The 26,273-nt window shown below is 40.3% G+C and overlaps 2 protein-coding genes across 2 annotated transcripts in view; one reads left to right on the top strand and one right to left on the bottom strand.

Annotated features, from left to right (window-relative positions):
- LOC131190601 (unconventional myosin-Ia-like) overlaps positions 1-26,273 on the bottom strand; it is a 65,213-nt gene that overhangs the window by 25,300 nt on the left and 13,640 nt on the right. Inside the window, 10 exon segments of the mRNA XM_058167941.1 lie at positions 856-942; positions 5,418-5,567; positions 7,423-7,516; positions 10,719-10,943; positions 10,945-11,120; positions 17,109-17,309; positions 21,293-21,355; positions 21,585-21,703; positions 23,166-23,313; positions 24,523-24,626. Coding sequence (XP_058023924.1) covers positions 856-942; positions 5,418-5,567; positions 7,423-7,516; positions 10,719-10,943; positions 10,945-11,120; positions 17,109-17,309; positions 21,293-21,355; positions 21,585-21,703; positions 23,166-23,313; positions 24,523-24,626 — 1,367 coding nt within the window.
- LOC131192136 (sterol O-acyltransferase 2-like) overlaps positions 1-26,273 on the top strand; it is a 94,133-nt gene that overhangs the window by 2,070 nt on the left and 65,790 nt on the right. The window lies entirely within an intron of this gene.

Genomic DNA, 26,273 nt, shown 5'->3' on the forward strand with positions numbered 1-26,273 from the left:
ACAGTCATTAAGTGAATCCAGCTTTCCCCATTGACGTTGCTTGTTGGAGGGCCCTTGGGAAGGTTACCAATGGTAATTGCATGACTCCAGGATGCTGCAAACTTTGCAAGTACATGCCTGTTGCCAAGGGTCCAAATTTTGATCACATTTTTTGCCTCTTCCTTCAGGAAACTGGGAAAAAGTTTTTGTGAATGCAGAAGCAACTTCTCCTGCAAAGTTATATCTTTTAATGTGCCGCATAGATTCGCATAAGGGGAGAAATTCTTGGGAAAGTCAACTGGTACTCATTTTATACTTTTACCGTGATGGCGAACCTATGGCAGGTGTGCCAGAGGTGGCACGCAGCGCCCTCTCTGATGGCATGCGAGCTGTTGCCCCAGTTTAGCACTGCTGTGCATGCGCCCACCCCTTCCACTGGCCAGCTGGCTTTTGGGTCTCTGCTGGGCATGTGCGGGGGTGGGGCATGTGCGGGGGGGCATGTGCGTGTGAGGGGGAGTGCGTGCGTGCGCTAGGATGGGGCACATGTAGGGGGCCATGTGCACATGCGTGAGAGGGTGGGACACATGCATGGGATTTGGGCGCACATTACATTTTGGGGGTTCGGGCGTGTGCATACTTTGGGCACTCAGTCCGGAAAAGATTAGCCATCACTGCCATAGGTAATGTTCAGGATAACTGTGTTACACAGGAAAGAGTTGAACCTAATTCATGCCGATTCTTTTGCATTCAGGAAAGAAGAGTAGCTTAGGTTTTAAGCTGAACATCCTGAAAACAGAGAATTAACTAAGCGGTAGGAATAAGGGAGGGATAATCATGGCCACTGCGCTTAGATCTAGGCATGTTCTCCAACCATACCTGATAACCTTTCCAGTAAGCAGAAATGGTGGTGGCAGCCTGAGCCCGACATTTCTGTTGCCTTAACTCTCGCAGGAGTTTACGAGACTGTAGAGGAAAGGAAAGGATAGATAAGAAACCCAAAGGAGCCCATAGAAAAAGGGAGACAGGGAACAGATTCCATTTTCATAGTTTGTCTTGTTATAGTACCGTGTTTCCCCGAAAAGACCCTGTCTTATATTTTTTTGAATTATTAGGGGAAGTCTTATTTTGGAGGAAACAGGGCAGGGGTGGGTTCTACTTACGTTTACTACCAGTTCACATCGTGCTTGCTTTTGATGACGTTCGGGTCAGTGGGCGGAGCCTCCCGCCGGTTTTACTACTATAGAACCGGTTTTACTTCAATAGAACCGGTGCGAACCGGGGGCAACCCACCACTGAAACAGGGTAATCAGTCTCTGAGGTTCCTTGTTGTGTAAACTGTGGCACAGTAGACCTGCCATCTAATCCTCCTTTTCTCTAGACTAGCCATACCCAATTCCTGCAACTGTTCTTCAAATGTCCATTAAATTAACATAATTAAACCTAATATGTATGATTATATTAATTTAATTTATAAAAATTAAATAATTTTATATATATATATGTGTGTGTGTGTGTGTGTGTGTGTGTGTGTGTGTGTGTGTGTGTGTGTGTGTGTCTTTGGTTATTCGGGTTTTCTCCCACGTAAAATTGGAAGTGTCTTGGCGACGTTTTGACGAAGTCTCATTCGTCATCTTCAGGCTTCAGCTTCGTGCTTCTGGGAGCAATGTGTGACTGCAGCTGTTTCTTCCTTTTTAACTGCTAGTGAGGGTTTGAACTGATTGGGTGGGAGCTTGGCTGTGCTGTGATTGGATGGGGGGTTGTGTCTGATTGGCTGGGGGTGTGTCCTGTTTGGGTGGGGGCTTGGTTGTGCTCAGATTAGTCTGAGTTGCAGGGGGATTTGAGCTGGTGAGCTGCTTTGCTGTTGTTTGGCTTCGTGGTCGTCGTCGTGCTACATCTTCATAGTGGGTGTCAGTCTGCTGCATGTATGGATTGGAGGGGTTTGAAATGCCTAATGTTGCAGCTGCGGTCTGGCTTCTGGTCCTTGGTCGTACTTCATCATCAGTGTGGGTTTGGGTCTGCTTTCTGGGTGGATGTGTGGTGGTGACATCCTGTGTGGACCTCGTGAGTGTGGGTCTGGTGTCATTCCTTGTGTTAAGGACTTGTTTCTCAATAAGGGCGGGTTTCCAAATGGCTGGTAGGCGGGAGGAATCATCTCGTTTGTTCATGCTGTGTGGGCGTTTTTCTATCTCGATGGCTTCTCTGATTATTCTGTTGTTAAAGTGTTCAGTTTTGGCGATAGTTCTGGTCTTTTTAAAGTTAATATCACATTGCTCCCAGAAGCACGAAGCTGAAGCCTGAAGATGACGAATGAGACTTCGTCGAAACGTCACCAAGACACTTCCAATTTTACGCGGGAGAAAACCCGAATAACCAAAGACCTACACACACACACACACACACACACACATATATATATATATATATATATATATATATATATATATATATATATATATATATATATATATATATATAATATGTGTATGTGTATATATAATTAAAATACTATATATAATAAAATATTGTAAAATATATATTAAAAATATAAATATATACTATGTTTCCCTGAAAATAAGACCCTATCTTATATTTTTTTGAACCCTGAAATAAGCGCTTGGCCTTATTGCCATGCGTTCAAAAGCCCGATTGGGCTTATTATCAGGGGATAATATTATTTGGGGGGGAAACAGGATATTATAAATATTTATTATGAATATAAATTATTTATTAACATAATTAGAAACATAATTAATTAAACGTAAAATGTTAACCACTTGAAAAATTGTCAATTTGTTGATTGAAAAGAAATTGAATTAGCTAGCACACAATGTAATGTATGGAGCAAACTACATTCTTCAGATGTGACATTTGCAAGTATAGCATTGATTGTGTGATATAAACTGTATTGCCACTTCATCTGAATTCACCTAAAGATGTGTACAGGAGCAACTAAGTATTATAGAAATCAAGTTTCAGGAAAAAAGAGAGGATTTTTTATAAGATGTGGGTATCATAGTATAACTGGAATCCTGTCATTAAGTATATTGAGCCGGTGGCTGAAGCGGTGTTTTCATTTTCTTCACCTCAAGTTTTTGTTTGATCTGCATGCATAGCAACCAAAGATATTGTGCACATCAACGTTTACTTAGTTTCATCCTGGCAGAAGTTCTATCCCACATGTGTGTGATTGTCAGCCTAAGGATATAATGTGGCTACTGAATTCCCCTCCCCCCCCCCTTGAAGACCCATCAGGGTTGTACAAGAAGTGCAATTTTATATGGTTTTTTCAGCATGAAAACAGAGAGGAAAAACACACACTGTGTATCTTCAGTACGTATGATATCCTGCCATTGTAGTCCTGTTACTGAAATTAATCACATTAATAGAATATAGTCAGTAGCCCCATTAATGTTGCCCTTTCCTGTTCTGTCCACATGCTACAGTGGGAGTTGGATGCATATTCTCCATATCTTGCCACTAAGCAAACTCAATAATTTCTGGAGGCTGCTCTCAGCACTGAAGGTAAATCCTAATAGAGATACACACCCAAGAAAGGACAGAGTAGTTGGGTGGATCTGGCGCTGGTCCTTATGGGCACAGGCTACACAAAGACTTAAAGCTGAGCTGCCCTATAACCTTTGCAAAGCCAGAATAACAAAATAACAGAGTTGGAAGGGGCTTTGGAGGTCTTCTAGTTGAACTCCCTGCTCAGGCAGGAAACCCTACGCCATTTCAGACAAATGGTTGTCCAATCTCTTCTTAAACAACTTCCAGTGTTGGAGCATTCACACCTTCTGGAGGCAAGCTGTTCCAATGATTAATTGTTCTAACCATCAGGAAATTTCAACTTAGTTGTAGGTTGCTTCATTCCTTGATTAGTTCCCATCCGTTGCTTCTTGTTCTGCCTTCAGGTGCTTTGAAGAATAGGTTGACTCCCTCTTCTTTGAGGCAGCCCCTGAGATATTGGGAGATTGCTATCATGTCACCACTAGTTCTTCCTTTCATTAAACTAGACATGCCCAATTCCAGCAACTGTTTTATTTTATTTTATTTTATTTATTTATTTATTTATTTATTTATTTATTTATTTATTTATTTATTTTGTCACACATTATATATAGGTATAAGCTTGAGATAATTATACAATATATAAGCATATATATGAGTATGAGTATTTAATAACAATATTAATTGGATATAACGAAAGGAAACAATAGGACAGGAAGGGTAGGCACGTTAATGCTCTTATGCACGCCCCTTACAGACCTCTTAGGAATGGGGTGAGATCAATGGTAGATAGTTTTTGGTTGAAGCTTTGGGGATTTGGGGAAGAGACCCCAGAGTCAGGTAGTGTATTCCAAGCATTAACAACTCTGTTACTGAAGTCATATTTTCTGCAATCAAGATTGGAGTGGTTAACATTAAGCTTAAATCTATTGTGTGCTCGTGTATTGTTGTACTTGAAGCTGAAGTAGTCTTTGACAGGAAGGACATTGTAATAGATGATTCTATGAGTTAAACTCAGGTTGTGTCGAAGGCGGCGTAGTTCTAAATTTTCTAAACCCAGGATTTCAAGTCTGGTGGCATAAGGTATTTTGTTGTATTCGGAGGAGTGGAGTATTCTTCTTATAAAATATTTCTGGACACGTTCAATTGTATTGATGTCAGAAATATGGTGTCGTGTCCCACTCCTCCGCTGACGGCCGGGTCGGGGAAGTCTGTATCAAGCGTGCCTCTGCAGCTCTGCCAAAGTCGTATCAGAGTTCTCAAGGCAGGCAGGAGACTAGGAAGTGACTTCAGCAATCCAAGTTAGACTTTGCCTGACTCAGAGAATGCCAGAAAGCAGATCCTTTATATAGGCCATGGGGTATGGCTCCATGACTCAGCACTTATCCAGGCCTGCCCCTCCCTTCTTTTTGCTGATGTCGCCTCTCAATTCTCCGGAAGTGAGGATCTCTCCAGCCTCCAGCTGTTGGTAATCTGAGCTCATGACTGGCTTCACATTCTTCAGGCTCACATGCTGTGGGGAGGGGTTTAGTTGCTCTGTTTGCCTGGGCATGGTGCCAGGACTGGGGGCTGAAGGCACGTCAGGCCCTTCGTCTTGCTCGGCCTGTCCGGGCATGGTGCCAGGGCTGGGGGCTGGAGGCATGCCAGGACATTCTTCCGAACTATCAGCGTCCGGCAGGAGATAAGAGGGGCCCGGCTGCAGCAGGGGGAACGAGCGAGACACAACATATGGTATGGGTTCCATACCATATTTCATTACATGTTTTATATATGTTTATATATATTCTTTATATGTTTTATATATGTTCTTTATATGTTTTAGCCTCCGATCCCCTAATCATCTTTGTTGCTCTTCTCTGCACCAAAATCAGTAGAGTTTCCTTGTTAAAAGCAGCTAAACATATACAATGCAGTGTCTGTTTCTTTCTTACTTTTTGGCCCCGAAACCAAGCCGAAATAAGGATCTGGCTCCTGCGCATCTCTTGGTAATGCTTACGACACTTCCATGCTCGGAAAGCCGCTTGGATTAAGGCAGCCAACTTCTGTACGCGCTGCTGGCGTCTCCTCTCCAAATCAAAAAGCTGTAAAGAAGATTGGAAAGTCACCAAGATGGACTGAGATTTGAGTACAGGTAGCATTTTACAGGTGGTCCTTGACCTACAACCAGAATTGGGACCATTGCTAAGCAATGTGGTCATTAAATGAGCTGTGCCTGATTTTATGACTATATTTGACACAGTTATGTGAATCACCATGGTCATTAAGTAAATCCAGGTTTCCCCATTGACTTTGCTTGTTGGAACCGCCCCGGGAAGGTAATAAATGCGAATCATGCAAACTGGGATGCTGAAACTGGCATAAACACATGCCAGTTGCCACACACCCCATATGACTGTAGGGATGCTCTAAGGGTTGTAAATCTTAGGACCTGTTGTAAGTTACTTTTTTCAGTACCATCATAACTTCAAACAACTGTTAAACAAATGATCATAAGTCAAGGGCCACCTGTACTTCTTGAACCTAAGCCTAATTAGTTAAATGCCAGGGAATCCTATTCTTTGTGGGTTTGTCTCAAGAATCTCATGAAGATTGTGAGGTTTGGAAGATTATTTCCTGCAAAATTTCACCTTTCTCATTGTTTAGGAAATGTGTCCCGCTTCTCGCCTCAGCATATTCTTTTTTCAAGGAAACACCTCCAGTGTGGCTACCAATTATAGGCGGTCCTCGACTTACAATTGAGCCCAAAATATATGTTGCTAAGTGAAACAATTGTTAAGTGACTTTTGCCCCTTTTACGACCTTTCTCATCATAGTCGTTAAGTTGCGGTTGTTAAGTTAGTAAGACGGTTGTAAAGCGAATCTGGCTTTCCCATTGACTTTGCTTGTCAGAAGGTTCACAAAAGGGGATCACATGAGCCCGGGACACAGCAACCGTCATAAATGTGAGTCAGTGGTCAAGTATCTGAAATGGCAATGGCCATGTGACCAAGGGAATGCTGCAATGGTCCTAAAGCGTGAAAAACGGTCATAAGTCAGTACCACTGTAACAGTCATTAAATGAACTGTTGTAAGTCGAGGACTACCTGTAATACCTTCTTCAACACCTTCACGCAGTTTTCTTTGCATGGCCCGGAAGGGATTTTCCCATTGCTTTCTTATGAAATGCTTTTTTGATTCCCCCGTCTTCCCTGCAGCCCTGAGATTTCTTGATGGTTCCAACCCAGCTAATCTGATCCTGTTTATCGCTCGAGGCCAGTTGAGATTCATTAGGTGTTGCCTCTCCTTTCAGTAGCTCAGTTCTGGGTTAGTTAATGTAAACTTTGGAAAACTACAATAAATTCCTAAGGAATTGGAAGATCAGTGGGAAGACTTTGCCATTTTTTTCCCCTTTTGTTTTAGTAAGGGATTGATCAGACTCAGCAGGAAGCAGTGATACACTTTAGATTTATTCATATCACAGTCACACTTTATAAATATGAGCAGTTGCAGCCAAGCGGTAATTATTCTAACAGTGCTGGTGGGGTTGACAATATTTTGTATGTTATTTCAGCACTTCTTTCCAAAACATTTGTTTCAATTGTTCTTTCTTGTTCCCCGTATGTAATTAAACAGCCAAATCTGGTTGAGCGCATCATATTATGACGAGCAAATCTTTCACTGTGTAATCAATACACCAGTGGAATCAAAAGAAAGAGGAAGCAACAGGGGCAAGAGTCTGCTATCACTGAAGTGAGAGAATATAAAGGAAAAAATGGATTAGCTGCAGAGGCATATTTTTAGGAGGCATTAAAATCCCTTCTTTCAACTAGGAAATTCAAAGCGAGGAGTTATCCAGCAGAGTCCTACAAGCAAAATCTTCTTTTCCTTTTACTCTTAAATTAGCAGAGCGATTGTGATCTCTTCAGCCTCTGTTGCCCTGAAGTACCATTAGCTCACCGTGGAGGGGCTTCGGATGAAAATCTTGGTGTGTCCGTATGCCAGTTCTTTGAGGTCAATAGATAAACTGTTCAAGATATTTTGAACACCATCCCTGTACCAGAAAGGAGAAGAGATCAGATAGTGCTTAAGTAGGCAAATAAGTGGTGTAGTCGTAGGTTTGGAAGACAGTGGTGTGGCCACAGTTCCTTGGCCAAACATCAAGCAGTATTGGTTACGCCACCACCAACCAAATTCTCCAGATGGCATCTCAATTTTACAGAGACTCATGCCTAGAATACAGGCAAAACTCAAAAAATTAGATTATTGTGCAAAAGTTCATTTATTTCAGTAATGCAACTTAAAAGGTGAAACCACTATATGACATAAACTCATTACATGCAAAGTGAGACAGTTCACACCTTGATTTGTCATAATTTTGATGATTACAACATTGCTACACAACACTAAAAGATGCTTATCGGTCTTTACCACGTGCAGCTGTAGGACACTCTGATCATTGCATGATTCACCTTGTACCTGTTTACAGGCACAGACTTAAAACCACAAAACCAATAATTAAATCAGTGAAGACCTGGACGGAGGAGGCAAAATTAAAGCTGCAGGCATGCTTTGACTGCACTGATTGGAATATTTTTGAAGATACCTCTGCAGACCTGGATGAACTCACAGATACTGTAACATCATATGTCAGCTTCTGTGAAGACCTATGTGTACCTACAAGGAACTTGCGAATATACAGTAACAACAAACCTTGGTTCACACCTAAACTTAAGCAGCTACGACATTCCAAAGAGGAAGCCTACAGAAAAGGTGATAAAATGCTGTACAATCAGGCCAGAAATGCACTAACAAGGGAGATCAGAGCAGCAAAAAGAAGCTACTCTGAAAAGCTAAAGAATCAGTTTTCAGCAAATGAACCAGCAAACATGTGGAAAACTCTTAAAAATATCACCGGCTATGGCAAACCTCCTTCCCAGGCTGAAGGTAATCAACAACTGGTAGATGACCTGAATGAGTTTTACTGCAGGTTTGAAAGGAAACTACAGCCACCTATCTCCACAAGCCCCATCTCAGACACACCAACAACAGCCAAGCCTCCTACAACTGACCCCATTTCATTGGGTTCACAACCCCTAGTGATCACAGAAAAGGAAGTGCAGGACCTATTTCACAGACAAAAGCCAGGAAAAGCTCCAGGCCCAGACAAGATAACTCCTTCTTGCTTAAAAGTCTGTGCTGACCAATTGGCTCCCATCTTCACCCATATTTTCAATAAATCACTAGAGATGTGCTATGTTCCTTCTTGCTTCAAATGCTCTACCATCATTCCAGTGCCGAAGAAGCCCACCATCAAGGAACTGAATGACTACAGACCAGTTGCTTTAACTTCTGTAGTCATGAAAACCTTTGAAAGGCTAGTGCTTTCCTATTTGAAAACCATCACGGATCTGCTGTTAGACCCCTTGCAATTTGCATACCAAGCAAATAGATCAACAGATGATGCTGTTAATATGGCTCTGCACTACATCCTACAACGTCTTGAGTCTCCAAAGACTTATGCAAGGGTCCTCTTTGTAGACTTTAGCTCAGCATTCAATACCATCATTCCAGACATTCTTCTAACTAAGCTAAACCAGCTACAGGTACTGGAACAGACTTGTAAGTGGATCACAAGCTTCCTAACAAACAGGAAGCAGCAGGTGAAGCTAAGCAAGATTGCATCAAATACTTGTATAATTAGCACAGGGGCCCCTCAAGGCTGTGTGCTCTCCCCACTTCTCTTCTCTCTGTATACCAATGACTGCATCTCCAACGATCCATCTGTTAAGCTACTGAAGTTCGCAGATGACACAACAGTGATTGGTCTCATTCGAGACAATGACGAATCCGCATATAGACGAGAGGTCGAACAACTAGCCTTGTGGTGCAACAAAAACAATCTGGAACTGAACACACTCAAAACCGTAGAAATGGTGGTAGACTTTAGGAGAAACCCTTCCATACTTCCACCTCTCACAATACTAGACAACACAGTATCAACAGTAGAAACCTTTAAATTTCTAGGTTCTATCATATCGCAAGATCTAAAATGGACAGCTAACATCAAAAACATCATCAAAAAAGGACAACAAAGAATGTTCTTTCTGCGCCAACTCAGTAAGCTCAAAGTGCCCAAGGAGCTGCTGATTCAATTCTACAGAGGAATTATTGAGTCTGTCATTTGCACCTCTATAACTTTCTGGTTCGGTTCTGCAACCCAACAAGAAAGACACAGACTTCAGAGGATAATTAGAACTGCAGAAAAAATAATTGCTACCAACCTGCCTTCTATTGAGGACCTGTAAACTGCACGAATCAAGAAGAGGGCCGTGAAAATATTTACAGATCCCTCACATCCAGGACATAAACTGTTTCAACTCCTACCCTCAAAACGACGCTATAGAGCACTGCACACCAGAAGAACTAGACACAAGAACAGTTTTTTCCCGAAGGCCATCACTCTGCTAAACAAATAATTCCATCAACACTGTCAAACTATTTATTGAATCTGCACTACTATTAATCTTCTCATAGTTCCCATCACCAATCTCTTTCCACTTATGACTGTATGACTGTAACTTTGTTGCTGGCAATCCTTATGATTTATATTGATATATTGACCATCAATTGTGTTGTAAATGTTGTATCTTGATAAATGTATCTTTTCTTTTATGTACACTGAGAGCATCTGCACCAAGACAAATTCCTTGTGTGTCCAATCACACTTGGCCAATAAAAAAAAAATCTATTCTATTATGGCTGACAGCTCATAAGTGAATCACTGTTAAGTGAATGGCTGCAGTTGATAAGTTAGTACCATGGTTTTTAAGTGAATCCCCATTTCCCAATTGACGGCTTGTCAGATGACCAAAAGGGGATCACATGACCTTGGGACACAGCAACCACCATAAGTATGAACCAGTTGCCAAGCGCTTGAATTTAGATTACACGAGCATGGGGTTGCTACAAAGGCCGCGTGAAAAAACGATCATAAGTCATTTTTTTTTCAGTGCCGTTGTACCTTCGAACGGTCACTAAATGAACTGTTGTAAGTTGAGGACTACCTGTAGTTATGGGATGTCCCTGTCATGTTCTCTGCAACCCTATCTGTTCATCACAACTTTTCAATATTCCTTTGAGTCACATTATACTGTGTTAAACCATTGGCTTTCACCATCTGGACGATCTGCTGAATACTGAAGGTTATCACAAGCCCTTGCCAACCACAACTCCAGCACAGGAATTTGGCCTACCTTCCACTTCCTTTCCAATGTGGCCAGGTCTCCTTGCAGAGTATTTTATAACGCTCCAGACATGGCTCATAAGCCTGTCTAAAGGCATAGCCAGCCCGCCGGACCTGCACATTTTCCAACAGCCCAAGGTAGCGCACCTGTGCTCGGACCAGCCCATCGGTGAATACAGCCGGCATTTTGTTATCATTAGGCTTGATACACCTGACAGCAGAGGGAACATGAGCAGAGCCTTGTTAAGACAGAATAAACTAGTCAATATGTTTAGCTAAAGCCCAATGCAATTCAATCCCAATTTGGAGTTCCTCACATGGAAGTAAGCATTCATTACTTGATATAATTGACTTATGACAGGTCTCGAAAGAGCAGGTTCTTCTCAATGAATCCAGTCACATTGTAAGTCACCTGTGGGGAGAGATCAGGGTTGAAATCCAACAGGTTCTGACAGGTTTTGGAGAACCGTTAGCGGAAATTTTGAGTAGTTCGGAGAACCAGCAAATACCACCTCTGACTGGTCCCAGAGTGGGGTGGGAATGGGGATTTTGCAGTATCCTTCCCCTGTCACGCCCACCAAGCCACGCATACCAAGCCACATCACAACCACCAAGCCACGCCCACAGAACCGATAGTAAAAAAAATTGCATTTCACCACTGGGAGAGACTGGCTTTAGTCATATTCCCAACTACAACTTCAAAAAAGCCAATTACGACCTTATAAACAACGATCTTTCATTTCTGGACTGGCAAAATCTGTTTGCAACCTGCATAACTGCTGAAGACCACTATAGAATCTTCCTATCAATAGAGTCATTAAACTATATGTACCACAAATGACTACCATGATCAGGAAAAACAAACAACCCATATCAAAAAAAAGCTTCAATCAAAAAAAAAATCCCTCTGGAAAAGAAACAAAAAAGGCTATGTTGCAAATTTCAAAAACCGCTACAGAAATATATGCAACCAAATAAAAACTGTATGCACAAATTACCACACCAAGCAAGAAGAGAACCTGCGCACAAATTCCAATAGTGCCTTTTATAATTTTGTTAACAATAAACTCAAAGACTCAAGATCCATCCCACCATTAAAAGATTCTAACAACAAAGAATGCAATGACGAAACAGTTAAAGCAAACCTCTTCAACATTTTCTTTGGCTCAGTTTTTGTTAACTCCGATAACACATATCCGACATTCCACAAACGTACCAGCAATGATTATGATGACTTAACTCATATAGATTTCACAGAAGATAACATTGGAAAAGCTCTTCATAACTTAAAACCATCGCTATCTATTGGACCTGATGGACTATGTGCATACTTCTTAAAAAAACTCTCCATTAATATAGCAGAACCCCTAAGTATTATCTTTGATAAAGCTTTCACTACCAGTTCTCTTCCCAAACTTTGGTCACTAGCCACAGTCATCCCTATCTTCAAAAAAGGAAACCCCAGCTTAGTCGAAAATTACAGACCGATCTCTCTTTGTTGCGTCACCTGCAAAGTCATGGAATCAATTATCAACCAATCCATTACCTCACACTTAGAAACTAACAACCTACTCTCCAATAAACAATTTGGTTTCAGGAAAAAATTATCATGTAACTTACAACTTCTCCACTGTAAAAACATATGGACTACAAATCTTGATCAATTTATTTATTTATTTATTATTCGAATTTATATACCGCCCTATCTCCCAAAGGACTCAGGGCGGTTTACAGGCATATAAAACATCAATATCAATATACAAATTAAAATAATCCTTAAAAAACTTATTCTAGCGCCCGAATTATTAAAAATAGAAATATAAATATCAAATATAAATATTAAAATCAATTTAAAACCCCTCTAAATTTAAAAATCTAAGCCAGTCCTGCACAGATGAATAAATGTGTCTTGAGCTCGCGACGGAAGGTTCGAAGGTCAGGAAGTTGACGGAGTCCTGGGGGGAGTTCGTTCCAGAGGGTGGGAGCCCCCACAGGCAAATCAATAGATGCAATCTACATAGACTTCTGCAAAGCTTTTGACTCAGTAGTACACAATAAACTTCTCCTAAAATCCTATGACATCTCAGGACCCCTTCACAAATGGATATCTGCTTTTCTGTCTAACAGACAACAAGTGGTCAAAATTGGCAATGCTTTATCAAATCCTGTTCCTGTCAAGAGTGGCGTTCCTCAAGGCAGCGTCCTTGGACCAACACTCTTTATACTATACGTTAATGATCTTTGTGACCATATCTCAAGTAATTGTGTTCTCTTTGCTGACGATGTCAAACTATTTAACACCACAGACAATACTTCTATCATTCAAAACAACCTTGATCATCTAACCGCTTGGTCTAAAAATTGGCAGCTCCAAATTTCAACCAGCAAATGCTCAGTCTTACATATAGAAAAAAAGAACCCAAACACTAAGTACATACTAGATGGACATTACCTTACAGATGACCCCCCATCCCGTTAAAGACCTTGGAGTTTTCATGTCAAATGATCTAAGTGCCAAAGCCCACTGCAACTACATAGCAAAAAAAGCTCTAAGAGTTGTAAACCTAATCTTGCGTAGCTTCTTTTCCAAAAACACCACACTACTAACCAGAGCATATAAAACATTTGCTAGACCACTTCTAGAATACAGCTCGCCTGTTTGGAACCCTCACCACATCTCTGACATCAATACAATTGAACGTGTCCAGAAATATTTTACAAGAAGAGTTCTCCATTCCTCTGAAAACAATAAAATACCTTATCCCACCAGACTTGAAATCCTAGGCTTAGAAAACTTGGAACTCCGTCGCCTTCGACAAGACCTAAGTTTAACTCACAGAATCATCTATTGTAATGTCCTTCCTGTTAAAGACTACTTCAGCTTTAATTACAATAATACTAGAGCAACTAATAGATTTAAACTTAATGTCAACCGCTTTAATCTAGATTGCAAAAATATGACTTCTGTAACAGAATCATCAGTGCTTGGAATACTTTACCTGACTCTGTGGTCTCTTCTCATAATCCTAAAAGCTTTAACCAAAAACTTTCTACTATTGACCTCACCCCATTCCTAAGAGGACCATAAGGGGCGTGCATAAGCGCACAAACGTGCCTACCGTTCCTGTCCTATTGTTTTTCTTTTCTTCTTCATATATATATATATATATATATATATATATATATATATATGTTTTCTGAGGTTTTCATGGGTGTTTGTATGTAGGTCTTTGGTTATTCGGGTTTTCTCCCGCGTAAAATTGGAAGTGTCTTGGCGATGTTTCGACGAAGTCTCATTCGTCATCTTCACAGACTTAAAAGTCTGTGCTGACCAATTGGCCCCCATCTTCACCCACATTTTCAATAAATCACTAGAGATGTGCTATGTTCCTTCTTGCTTCAAACGCTCTACCATCATCCCAGTGCCGAACAAGCCCAACATCAAGGAACTGAATGACTACAGACCAGTTGCTGTAACTTTTGTAGTCATGAAAACCTTTGAAAGGCTAGTGCTTTCCTACCTGAAAACCATCACGAATCCGCTCTTAGACCCCTTGCAATTTGCATACTGAGCAAATAGATCAACAGATGATGCTGTTAATATGGCTCTGCACTACATCCTACAACATCTTGAGTCTCCAAAGACCTATGCAAGGGTCCTTTTTGTAGACTTTAGTTCAGCATTCAATACCATCATTCCAGACATTCTTCTAACTAAGCTAAACCAGCTACAGGTACCGGAACAGACTTGTAAGTGGATCACAAGCTTCCTAACAAACAGGAAGCAGCAGGTGAAGCTAAGCAAGATCACATCAAATACCTGTACAATTAGCACAGGGCCCCCAAGGCTGTGTGCTCTCCCACTTCTCTTCTCTCTGTATACCAATGACTGCATCTCCAATGATCCATTTGTTAAGCTACTGAAGTTCGCAGATGACACAACAGTGATTGGTCTCATTCGAGACAATGACGAATCCGATATAGACGAGAGGTCGAACGACTAGCCTTGTGGTGCAACCAAAACAATCTGGAACTGAACACACTCAAAACCGTAGAAATGGTGGTAGACTTTAGGAAAACCTTCCATACTTCCACCTCTCACAATACTTGACAACACAGTATCAACAGTAGAAACCTTCAAATTTCTGGGTTCTATCATATCGCAAGATCTCAAATGGACAGCTAACATCAAAACATCATTAAAAAGGACAACAAAGAATGTTCTTTCTGCGCCAACTCAGTAAGCTCAAACTGCCCAAGGAGCTGCTGATCCAATTCTACAGAGGAATTATTGAGTCTGTCATTTGCACCTCTATAACTGTCTGGTTCGGTTCTGCAACCCAACAAGAAAAACACAGACTTCAGAGGATAAATAGAACTGCAGAAAAAATAATTGCTACCAACCTGCCTTCCATTGAGGACCTGTATACTGCACGAATCAAGAAGAGGGCCGTGAAAATATTTGCAGATCCCTCGCATCCTGGACATAAACTGTTTCAACTCCTACCCTCAAAACGACGCTATAGAGCACTGCACACCAGAACAACTAGACACAAGAACAGTTTTTTCCCGAAGGCCATCACTCTGCTAAACAAATAATTCCCTCAACACTGTCAGACTATTTACTGAATCTGCACTACTATTAATCGTTTCATAGTTCCCATCACCAATCTCTTTCCACTTATGACTGTATGACTATAACTTGTTGCTGGCAATCCTTATGATTTATAGAATAGAATAGAATAGAATTTTATTGGCCAAGTGTGATTGGACACACAAGGAATTTGTCTTGGTGCATATGCTCTCAGTGTACATAAAAGAAAAGATACGTTCATCAAGGTACAACATTTACAACACAATTGATGATAATATATCAATATAAATCATAAGGATTGCCAGCAACAAGTTATAGTCATACAGTCATAAGTGGAAAGAGATTGGTGATGGGAACTATGAAACGATTAATTAAATTAATTAAATTAAATTAATTACTGCAGATTCAGTAAATTATATTATATAGATATATTGACCATCAATTGTGTTGTAAATGTTGTACCTTGATGAACGTATCTTTTCTTTTATGTACACTGAGAGCATATGCACCAAGACAAATTCCTTGTGTGTCCAATCACACTTGGCCAATAAAATTCTATTCTATTCTATTCTATTCTATTCTATTCAGGCTTCAGCTTCGTGCTTCTGGGAGAAATGCTTATATATATATATATATATATGTATGCTTATACCTCCTTATATTTACTCATATATGTGTTTATATACTATATAATCTTTTTTGTATGATATCTACATATATTGTTGTGACAAAATAAATAAATAAATATAAATAAATAAATAAATATCCTTTGGCAGGCACAGTGCTTCATCTATCACTGTGTTTAGGAAACTCACGGAAAGGAAGCATCATGTTTACCATTAGAGGGTTACTAAATGTTCTGGCCTATGCCCACAACTCTGTTCATCATTTTTCCTAAAGGGATTTCACAACATATTTCTCTATGCTGCAATCCATCTGCTTTTAGCATCGTATTTATTAGCATTTATTCATTATGCCTTGGAACCCCACTAAGGAGCCCAAGAGGTAGAGAACATCCTGGGCATCTAGTTTACTTTCTGGTAAATGGGAACTTTGCGTCTTGACTTACCATGTCATTAATTTTACTGGTTTGCAAGGTACCCATAGCAGCCATTTTATGAAAGTGCTCTCAGACTTCTAAGTTTGTTCCTGCTCCCCAAACCGTGTCTGTTCCTATGATAAACTAGCCCTTATCTAGTTTCCATGACTATGAGTTTTGTTCCTGGTACATAATTCCTCTGGCTTCGTTCCCATTTTTAATGAAACTAGAGATAATAAAGTTTGTGTCACGTTTACCTTTTCTATACTACTATAACCATATGCTCCTGGTTCCGTTTGATTCAAATCCATTCTTTATTATCTCTTGCCTTTAATCTATTTGTTCACTACCCCTTTACTCTTATTCTGCATGTTGAATAATATTATTTACCCCCAAAGAGAAATATTTTAATGTATATATCTACATACATTAATGTATGTATCTACCTATGTATGAATTTTCAATCATTCTAAATTCCTGTGTTACATCATACATTTTGTAATCTACACTTGAAAGGTTCCTGCTTGGCGTACATTTCAGTCCTCACACAAAATATTCATCTAACTTCCCTGACTGAACTCTTTTAATTAATTTTATAGTGCTAGGGATCATATCACTAATAATATTGAGAACCTCTCCAAAGAGACCCAAGATCACCAAGTTTAGAAAACCGGGCTGATGTGCCTCGCGTCCCCACATACAGTGGTCTTCCTATTGTCTTCCTTCTTTGCTTCCAAGAACTGAGAAAGACCCCCAACCCTACTTGCCTTTCCAGCATAGTGTTGGATTCGAAAGCACTTGACAGGTAAGCTGGCATCCATGATGGGCTCGGCATTCTGGGTAACTCGGCTCTCGTAGCGCTGATGTTTTGCAAAGACCTGGTTAAGTTTGTTCAGGAATGTTTCTTCATTTACTTTCCCAGGGCGAAGGCACTCTTCATCCAACATAGCTAGAATTCCGTTATTGTTCTGGTAAAAGAGGTACCGATTACAATGCTGTTCTACCTGTAGTTTTTCACTCCAGACCTTGCACAGTTCGAACAATTGTCCAAAACATCAGAAAAAGAAGGCAGTGGTGATCTTTTTTTTTAAAATAATTTTTTTTATTTCCATTTTTCAACATCATATTTATGTACAAACTATTATCCATCATTAATCATTAATTTTTATTTATTACTAATTCAGGCCTGCCCGACTGCCACTTCCTTTCTACACAACTTCCCTCTCTACCCTCTACTACTTTCCCATCCTTCATCCCCTTCACTTTACTACTTCCTCTCCTCCTTCTCCACTCCTCCCTTCTTCCACCCTATCAAACCCTCTTATTCCCCTTCTCCTTCTCTACACTTTCCTATCTACTTTCTTCCCTCCTTCTACTCCTCTCTCCTTTTCTTCCCGAAATGGCAGTCGAGCATCCCCAATATCATTTTAAATTTTTTAATTTCATGTCTTCAAAATTACTGTACATTAATAATCAGTCCATGTATCACTTGTTGATTCATTTCCCTTCCCCTCCTCCCCTTCCCCCAGACTTCCCGGAGCAAATACCGGGTATTATAACCAACAATCACAAGCTAAAGTATACAAAATATACATAACCTCCCACCTTAAAAAAAATTTAAAACTATAGATCCCCTCACAATAAAAATAAAAAAGATAGGAAAGAATAATAAAAAAAAAGGGGAAAGAAACAATACCAACTTCACATATTGCTTCTTCTTACAGTCCATTTTTTAAAATTAATCCATCTTCTCAGATTCAATTTTTTTTCTTTTCCCACTTATGTATTCCTTCAAATTTCATAAGTCCATTTCTCAAATTACAGTCCATCTTCTCGAACTCAAATTTTTATCACTTATATATTTCTTCAATTGCCATAACATTTAATGTCCATTCTTCTTATAGTCTTATAGTCCATTTTAAAAATTAGTCCATCTTCTAAAGTTCAATTTTTTTTTTCCGCCCACTTGTATATTCCTTCAGATTTCATAAATCCATTTCTTAAATTACAATCCAGCTTCTCAAATTCAAGTTTTCATCACTTATATATTTCTTCAATTGTCATAAGATTTAATATTCAATCTTCCAATACTACTCCATCAATCAAATATCAAACAAATAATCATTTAGACTACATCCACAATATAACAGTAAACAATTAAAATCATCACATCCACATTATCTAAATTCATAAATTTCACTTTTCAACCTTCACAATTGAGTAATATCATCCTATAGATTTATACCATACAAATAGCAAATAACACAAATCCTATAATTTATATCCTAAACAGATCAATTCCAAAAATTAACCATAATCATCCTATTCACATCTTAAACATTCCTCCCCTCTCCCATTCTATTTTCCATCATTTCCAAACCAGTTAACTTAGCATCTAACAACAAAGGATTCCCACTCTTTAAAACATTAATATAAAAATGTCTCGCTTTCATAACAGAATTAAGAAAATACTTTCTACCTCTAAAATTCACTGACAAACCCATTGGGACTTCCCATCTAAAATGTATCTGATATTTCTTAAACTCATCCACCAAAAAAGCAAATTCTCTTCTGTTTCTTAACATTTTAGGAGGAATTTCCTTCATCATTTTTATATCTTGTCCCAATATCTGAAATTTATTGTTATAAAAGGCTTGCAAAATTTCATACCTAACCTTTTTAGTTGTAAAATAAATAACCACATCCCTAGGTACTCTATTTTGTCTTGCCCACCAAGAATTAACACGATAAATTCTTTCAATATTAATCTCAAAATCTTCTGGCTCCACACCCTTTATCTGTGCAAAGGCTTGCGTAAAAATCTCCTTTAAATTTTCCTTCCTATTTTGTTTCAACCCCCTCACCCTTATAGCATATTCCATTAATCTATATTGTAATATTACTCTTTCTTCATCTGCCCTATCTACCTTTGCCTTTATATCTTCCATCTTATTATCTAAGTTCCAATTATTTTGATCTTTTCGAATTTCTTCTATTTTCCTTTGCAGCTCTAAATTAGCTTTATTAAATTCTGCAAGATTATCTTCCATCTGAATACAAGAGCTTAATATTTGCGCAATTGCATCCTTTACCATTTTCATTTCCTTCTTCTGCTCTTCCACCACTTCCTTGAAATCCAACATCTCTTTCTCTATTTCGTCAAATTTTTGATCTATTTCTAAAAAGTGACTCTCCAAAAACTCCTGTAAAAAATTTCTTACTTCCTTTTTGATTTCTTCTTTTAATTTTTGAATCTGAGCTGAAGAAATTTCAAAGTTTTTAATAACTTTTGGCACTATTTGCTTAAAAGCCATTTTTAAAAAAAAGGATAACTTAATAATAGACCAAGAAAAAGAAAGCAAAAAAAAAAAATTATAAAAGAAAGTTTCAAAAAACTTATCTTCTAAATCACTATAATCCCAAGGAAGAAGAAAAAATATAAATCATAAGATTCTCATTTCTCATTTCTTCCAATTAGTCAGTATCTTCCTATATATCTTCTTTTTCAACACACTTTTAGCACTATTTGCTTAAAAGCCTTTTTTTTTTAAATATAACTTAATAACAGGTCAATAGAAAAGAATATTTAGAAAAGAAAAAATTTCAAAAAATCTTTCTTCTAAATCAGTATAATCCCAAAGAAAAAGAAAAAATATAAATCATAAAATTCTCAAATCTTCCGTTTAGTCAGTATGTTTCTGTGTATCTTCTTTCTTCTATTTCAACACTAGACGTTAATAAGCATTTCTACTTTCGTTTTCAGAACACACATTCCACAAAACCGCCATTTGCTTTCTTCTCTCCTATCTTTGCAGCAAATAAATCCTCAGGGGCACACAGGTGCTAGAACGCCAGTTTCTGCTCCGTCCACGTTCCAATCCATCATTAAAACAATTCCTGTCGTGGAAATTGGACGCTTCGTTTGTTGCCATAAAGGCAAATGCCTCTCCTAGCCAGGAGCTTATCAGGTTATAGAAGGAGAACTTCCCAGAAGCTTTAAAAGCTTATTAGGGCATCTCTACCTCAAACCTAATTGCTCAACTTTCCTCCTTTACCCGAAGGAAAGAATCCAGATGTCGGACTCAGATTTACAATGTCCTGACAGCTTACAGACTAGGGAGTTAGCAGCTAAATCATAGCTGCTTCTTCACGAAGCGGAGCCAAAGCGGAAGTTCAGTGGTGATCTTCTTTTAAAAAAAAAAATCTATATACCCTGAAGCTCTCCAGACCACATCACATCTTGCTGATAGGAGCACCTTGAAGCTATGGAGAGATTTGGAGTAGAATGGTGGGGGGCTCACAGACAGCTAGAAAATCTTCCCCATCAATTTTCAAAGTTATTTTATCATAGGTTCTAAGGCAGCATCTCCTAACCTGGACATATTCTAGAAATCCAAACTCCCCCAACCAGCATGACTATTTCTGGAAGTTAAAATGCCCATATCTGGAGGATGTTAAGGTTAGGGAATAATGGTCTACTCTAAGCTATCAAATTCCCAATGATTTATACAAATTTGCATCAGGTTTCTTTAGTCAGAAAGAATGTCACATTCCAAAGAGTCTGGACACCGTACAGGCATTCACAAAAAAGAGTAGATTTGGCTGGTACTGGCCAGAGGTGGGTTTTAGCAGGTTCTGACCAGTTCTGGAAAACTGGTAGTGGAAATTTTGAGTAGTTCGGAGAACGGTAGTAAAAATTCTGACTGGCCCCGCCCCCATTTATTCTCTGCCTACCAAGTTCCAGCTGATCGGGAGGAAATGGGGATTTTGTAGTAACCTTCCCCTGGAGTGGGGCGGGAATGGAGATTTTACAGTAACCTTCCCCTGCCATGCCCACCAAGCCACACCCACCAAGCCATACCCACAGAACCAGTAGTAAAAAATTTTGAAACCCACCACTGATACTGGCATTGCCCCTGCTTCACCCTCCCTTGTTTTGAAAGCAACTTACATCTTCTATCAAGTTACAAATGATGCTGTTATCAAAATAATCCACATGAGTTGGCCATACGCACTCAGCCATGAGCAGCCACGCCCACCAAGCCACATGACCACCTAGCCATGCCCATCAAGTCACATGACCAACTAGCCACACCCACCTAGCCATGCCCACAGAACCTGTTGTTAAATTATTTGAATCCCACCACTGATTACAACTAACAGAATTATCCCAACTAACACTTCCGCTTGGGAACCAGCCATATTTCAGAGATCTCATGTACACAAACCTGCCCAACACTTACTTGTGAGACATTCAGGGATGTCACCACCTTTTCCTGATGGGCTTCCACTGTTCAAGAAGACAAAGCTTGTTCCAGTACCATTTCATCCAGTTGGATCAGCTGGCAGATCTCTTGTACCACTGTAGAAGTAGAATATAGAAGAAACAGTGGATGCAATAGTGAGTCACTGGCAAGGAAGGTTTGAACTGTTGTGAACCTGGCTTGGGTTTGTGATGGGTATGACCAGGTTAGAATCATTCCCCATCTAAATGGGGTGGGGATATCACAGTATCCTAAGCCATATAGTAGCTAATTTCTAAGGACAGTTAAAACTAACCGAGCTTATAGTATGTCATCTTAGTGCATCTACTGGATCAATAACTGACTTGATTAAGTGCACCGCGGAAACCCAGATATTGTCAAACGCTGGGGAAATCAGGAAATTCAGGAAGTTCAAATGAATATAAAGATTTCTTGCAAGGTTAAGCTCTCTACAAGAATCTGGCCAACGAACAATCAAGGGAAATGAGTGGGAGATAAGAAAGGCATTCAAGGAGGGCTGGACTTAGATCTCTTGCAGGTACGCAGGGACTCATGACTTATGACATGTTTGACCCTTCCCTTGGGCTCAGCCTGCTCATCTCCTATATACATTGTCTGATATAACAAAGCAAACTCTGGCTTCATCTCTAATTTACTGACTGCTGGAAGCAAGGCTGGAGAAACTCAAAAATGGACAGCACGTATTGCTTAGTCCAATATTAAAGAAGGGACAGCAGATGTAGCTCTTTGTCTTTGAGTAGAAGAAGAAGTTCCTCTGGAACAATTGATCTGAGAAATCCATATGGTCTCCCTAACAGCCTTATATTATTGGCTGTTTTCCACAAGGCAGCTGATGTTATGTGCAACTTCTAATGCAAAGCTATTTACAAGGTGATGACAATCTGGCTTCTCTGTGTAGTGTGCCCAGGGATGAGGTTGTTAAGGCAACAGAACACTGAAGGCGAAAGATCACGAAAGAACTATTTCATATAATGCCATCAAGTTCCTATGTAACCCTGGAAATGATCCTTCTCCCCTACTTACTGTATTTTTCAGAGTATAAGACGCACTTTTTTCTCTCCTAAAAGAGGCTGAAAATTTGGGTGTGTCTTATACTCCTAATGTAACCCTGCGCAGTGCCCAAAATGGCTATCTGGAACAGCCACTGCCTTCTCTTACCCCTTCTGCGCTTTGCCTGCTTTAGTCACTGGTGCTCCCTCCAAGGATCAGCTGTGTTTTTGAAGCTGTTTTTCAGCCCCAATGCAAGTGAAGCGATCTTCCATGCTTTGCCTGCTTGTCTAATTGCTGCTCCCTCCAACAATCAGCTGTGCTTTAGAAGCACAGCCCCAGCCAGCCCCAATCTCAAAACCAGCGAGCGAACTAATGTGCTGAAGCTGATGCCCCAACCAGCCCCAACCTCAAAACCAGCGAGCGAACTAATGTGCTGGGACTAGCCAGATGAATACCTGGTAGGCAGAATTTTTTCCCCCTATTTCCCTCCCCAAAAACTAAGGTGAGTCTTATACTCTGGTGCATCTTATACTCCAAAAAATATGGTACCTTTGTCACTCTGGATAAGACAAGCTTGCGTCCCACCAGCTTGAAATTGCTCTCCAAATTGCACATTGCCGAGTTTGAGGACGACTGCTGTCACCTCCAGCACCTCTGTCATCTCTGAGGGTGTGAACCCAATGGCTCGCATGGCATCCTGCATGAAAGAAGTCCCAGGGAAGAGGGTGACCCTCAGATAGAGCACGACTCACCCCTCTCTGCATCCCAAGGAAAGCCGTATGTGCCTAATAGCACTGAGATAGAAAGGAAAGTCAAGTGGTATTTTCAGGGAATACCCAGTGAAAAGAACACATTTAGATTGCTCAGCTACATAGAGTTCAAAAGGTCTCGAAAGTAGTTTGTGGATTCATAGAAAAATAATTTTAAAAGCGGGACCTGTAACAGGGCATGTTGCCATGTACCAGAATGGCTTCTGTTTAACAAGCTCTGGTTCAGAATAGTGAATTCTCCTTCTACCCGTTTTCTCTCTTTTACCCCTCCAACAACCAATCAGCATTTTCTGACCATGGGGCATGGTCAGTTTCCCATTAAAATTTTGTGGGTTTTTTTGGGGGGAGGATACTTCTCCCTTTGTTTTCTTTCTTTCAGGTTTTTTTGCAGTTCCATAGATCACTGGTTTCACCAATTGGCTGGTGCCTCCCTCTTTTGTAAGTTAGTGTGGTTTTTGGCAATGCAGGAGTCCAACTTTGGATAATTACTAGCTGCTAGTATGTGTAGGATTTCTTTCATTCTAGGCCAATATAATTTATATTATATCTTGCTGCAAAGAATAGAATAGAATAGAATTTTTTATTGGCCAAGTGTGACACAAGGAATTTGTTTTGGTGCATATGCTCTCAGTGTACATAAAAGAAAAGATACCTTCATCAAGAATTCTAAGGCACAACACTTAATGATAGTCATAGGGAACAAATAAGCAATCAGGAAACAATATCAATATAAATCGTAAGGATACAAGCAACAAAATTACAGTCATACAATCAAAAGTGGAAGGAGATGGATGATGGGAACGATGAGAAGATTAATAGTAATGCAGACTTAGTAACTAGTTTGACAGTGTTGTGGGAATTATTTGTTTAGCAGAGTGATGGCCTTCGGGAAAAAAACTGTTCTTGTGTCTAGTTGTTCTGGTGTGTAGTGCTCTATAGCGTCGTTTTGAGGATAGGAGTTGAAACAGTTTATGTCCAGGATGCGAGGGGTCTGTAAGTATTTTCACAGCCCTCTTTTTGACTTGTGCAGTAACAGGTCCTCAATGGAAGGTAGGTTGGTAGCAATTGTTTCTTCTGCAGTTCTAATTATCCTCTGAAGTCTGTGTTTTTCTTGTTGGGTATAATATAACACATACCTGAACAGCTTTGAAGTTGGCTGCATCATCAATGCCCTGCAGGCTTGCAGCCTCCTTGTTGAGGTAGTTATAAAGGCTGAATTTTCTTTCAAGTTTCAGCTGTTCTGTTGAAGAGACGGAATTGTGAAAACGGAGTCCTGAGTCGTGCCCCCTCCAATCAAGAATTTTTTTCAGATGCTATACAGGTAGTCCTCAACTTACAACAGTTCATTTAGCGACCGTCCAAAGTTACTTTAAAAAAGGCAGTAAAAAAAGTGACTTATGACCGTTTTTCACACTTGCAACCATTGCAGCATCCCCATGGTCACGTAATCAAAATTCAGACACTTGGCAACAGACTCATATTTATGATGGTTGCAGTGTCCTGGGGTTCCGTGACGACCTTTTGTGACCTTCTGAGAAACAAAAGTCGGGGGAAGCCAGATTCACTGAACAACCATGTTATTAATTTAACAACTGCAGTGGTTCACTTAACAACCGTGGCAAGAAAGATCATAAAATGGGGCAAAACTCAATCTCTCACTTAGCAACAGAAAATTTGGGCTCAATTGCAGTTGTAAGTAGAGGATTACCTATAATGTCTTTTCAGTTCTCGTGTGCCAATCAGTTTCAATCTAATGCAGAGATTTCATATCTTGCCTTTAATATGACAATTTTTGGCTGAAAGTACTGACTTGCATAATTCCACTTACCATAATCTGATACCTTCTAGCTGCATTAGACTATAACTACCATGGCCAATTAGCATGCTGGTGGGGAAATATGATGGAGATTTTTTTTACAATGTACCTGGATGGGAATGCCACTCTGGTTCCTGCTATTCTGTGTCTTCCCAGCTGATGAGAAGAAATTGTTTAGCACGGCAATGGGACAACTTGCCACTGCCAACTTACTGCGGCCAACTCACCATGGCCAACTAATCCTGGCCAACTCACAACTGTCAACTCATCACATTGCAAGGACGTGTTGAGGATTTTGGACAATATCTGCACGATAAAGTCGCTCAGATCCGGGATGGGCTGGACTCAGATTGGGTAGATTCCGGCGGGATGACGGAGGTGGATCTTGAGGCTGTCATCTGGGAGCAGTTCAATACTGTGGCTCCCAAGGACATGGACAGGATACTGAGGAGGCTGAATGCAACCACATGTTTATTGGATCCATGTCCCTCCTGGTTGGTACTGGCCACACAGGAGGTTACACGAGGCTGGCTTCAGGGAATTGTTAATGCTTCTTTGAGGGAGGGTGTCTTCCCTACCGCCTTGAAAGAGGCGGTGGTGAGACCCCTCCTCAAGAAGCCTTCCCTGGATCCAGCTGTTTTAGCAAACTATTGTCTGGCCTCCAACCTTCGTTTTGTGGCAAAGGTTGTTGAGAGTGTGGTAGCGCATCAGCTCCCTCGGTACCTGGATGAAACTGTCTATCTGGACCCGTCCCAGTCCGGTTTCCGGCCTGGGTACAGCACAGAGATGGCATTGGTCGCGTTGGTGGATGATCTTTGGAGGGCCCGGGACAGGGGTTGTTCCTCTGCCCTGGTCCTATTAGATCTCTCAGCGGCTTTTGATACCATCTACCATGGTACCTTGCTGCGACGGCTGGAGGGGTTAGGAGTAGGGGGCACCGTTTTTCGGTGGTTCTCCTCCTTCCTTTCTGACCGGTCGCAGATGGTGTTGGCAGAGGGGCAGAGATCGGCCACGAGGCGCCTTTTATGTGGGGTGCCACAGGGGTCGGTTCTCTCGCCTCTCCTGTTCAAC

Source organism: Ahaetulla prasina, chromosome 2, assembly GCF_028640845.1.
Source record: "Ahaetulla prasina isolate Xishuangbanna chromosome 2, ASM2864084v1, whole genome shotgun sequence".
NCBI lineage: Eukaryota > Metazoa > Chordata > Lepidosauria > Squamata > Colubridae > Ahaetulla > Ahaetulla prasina.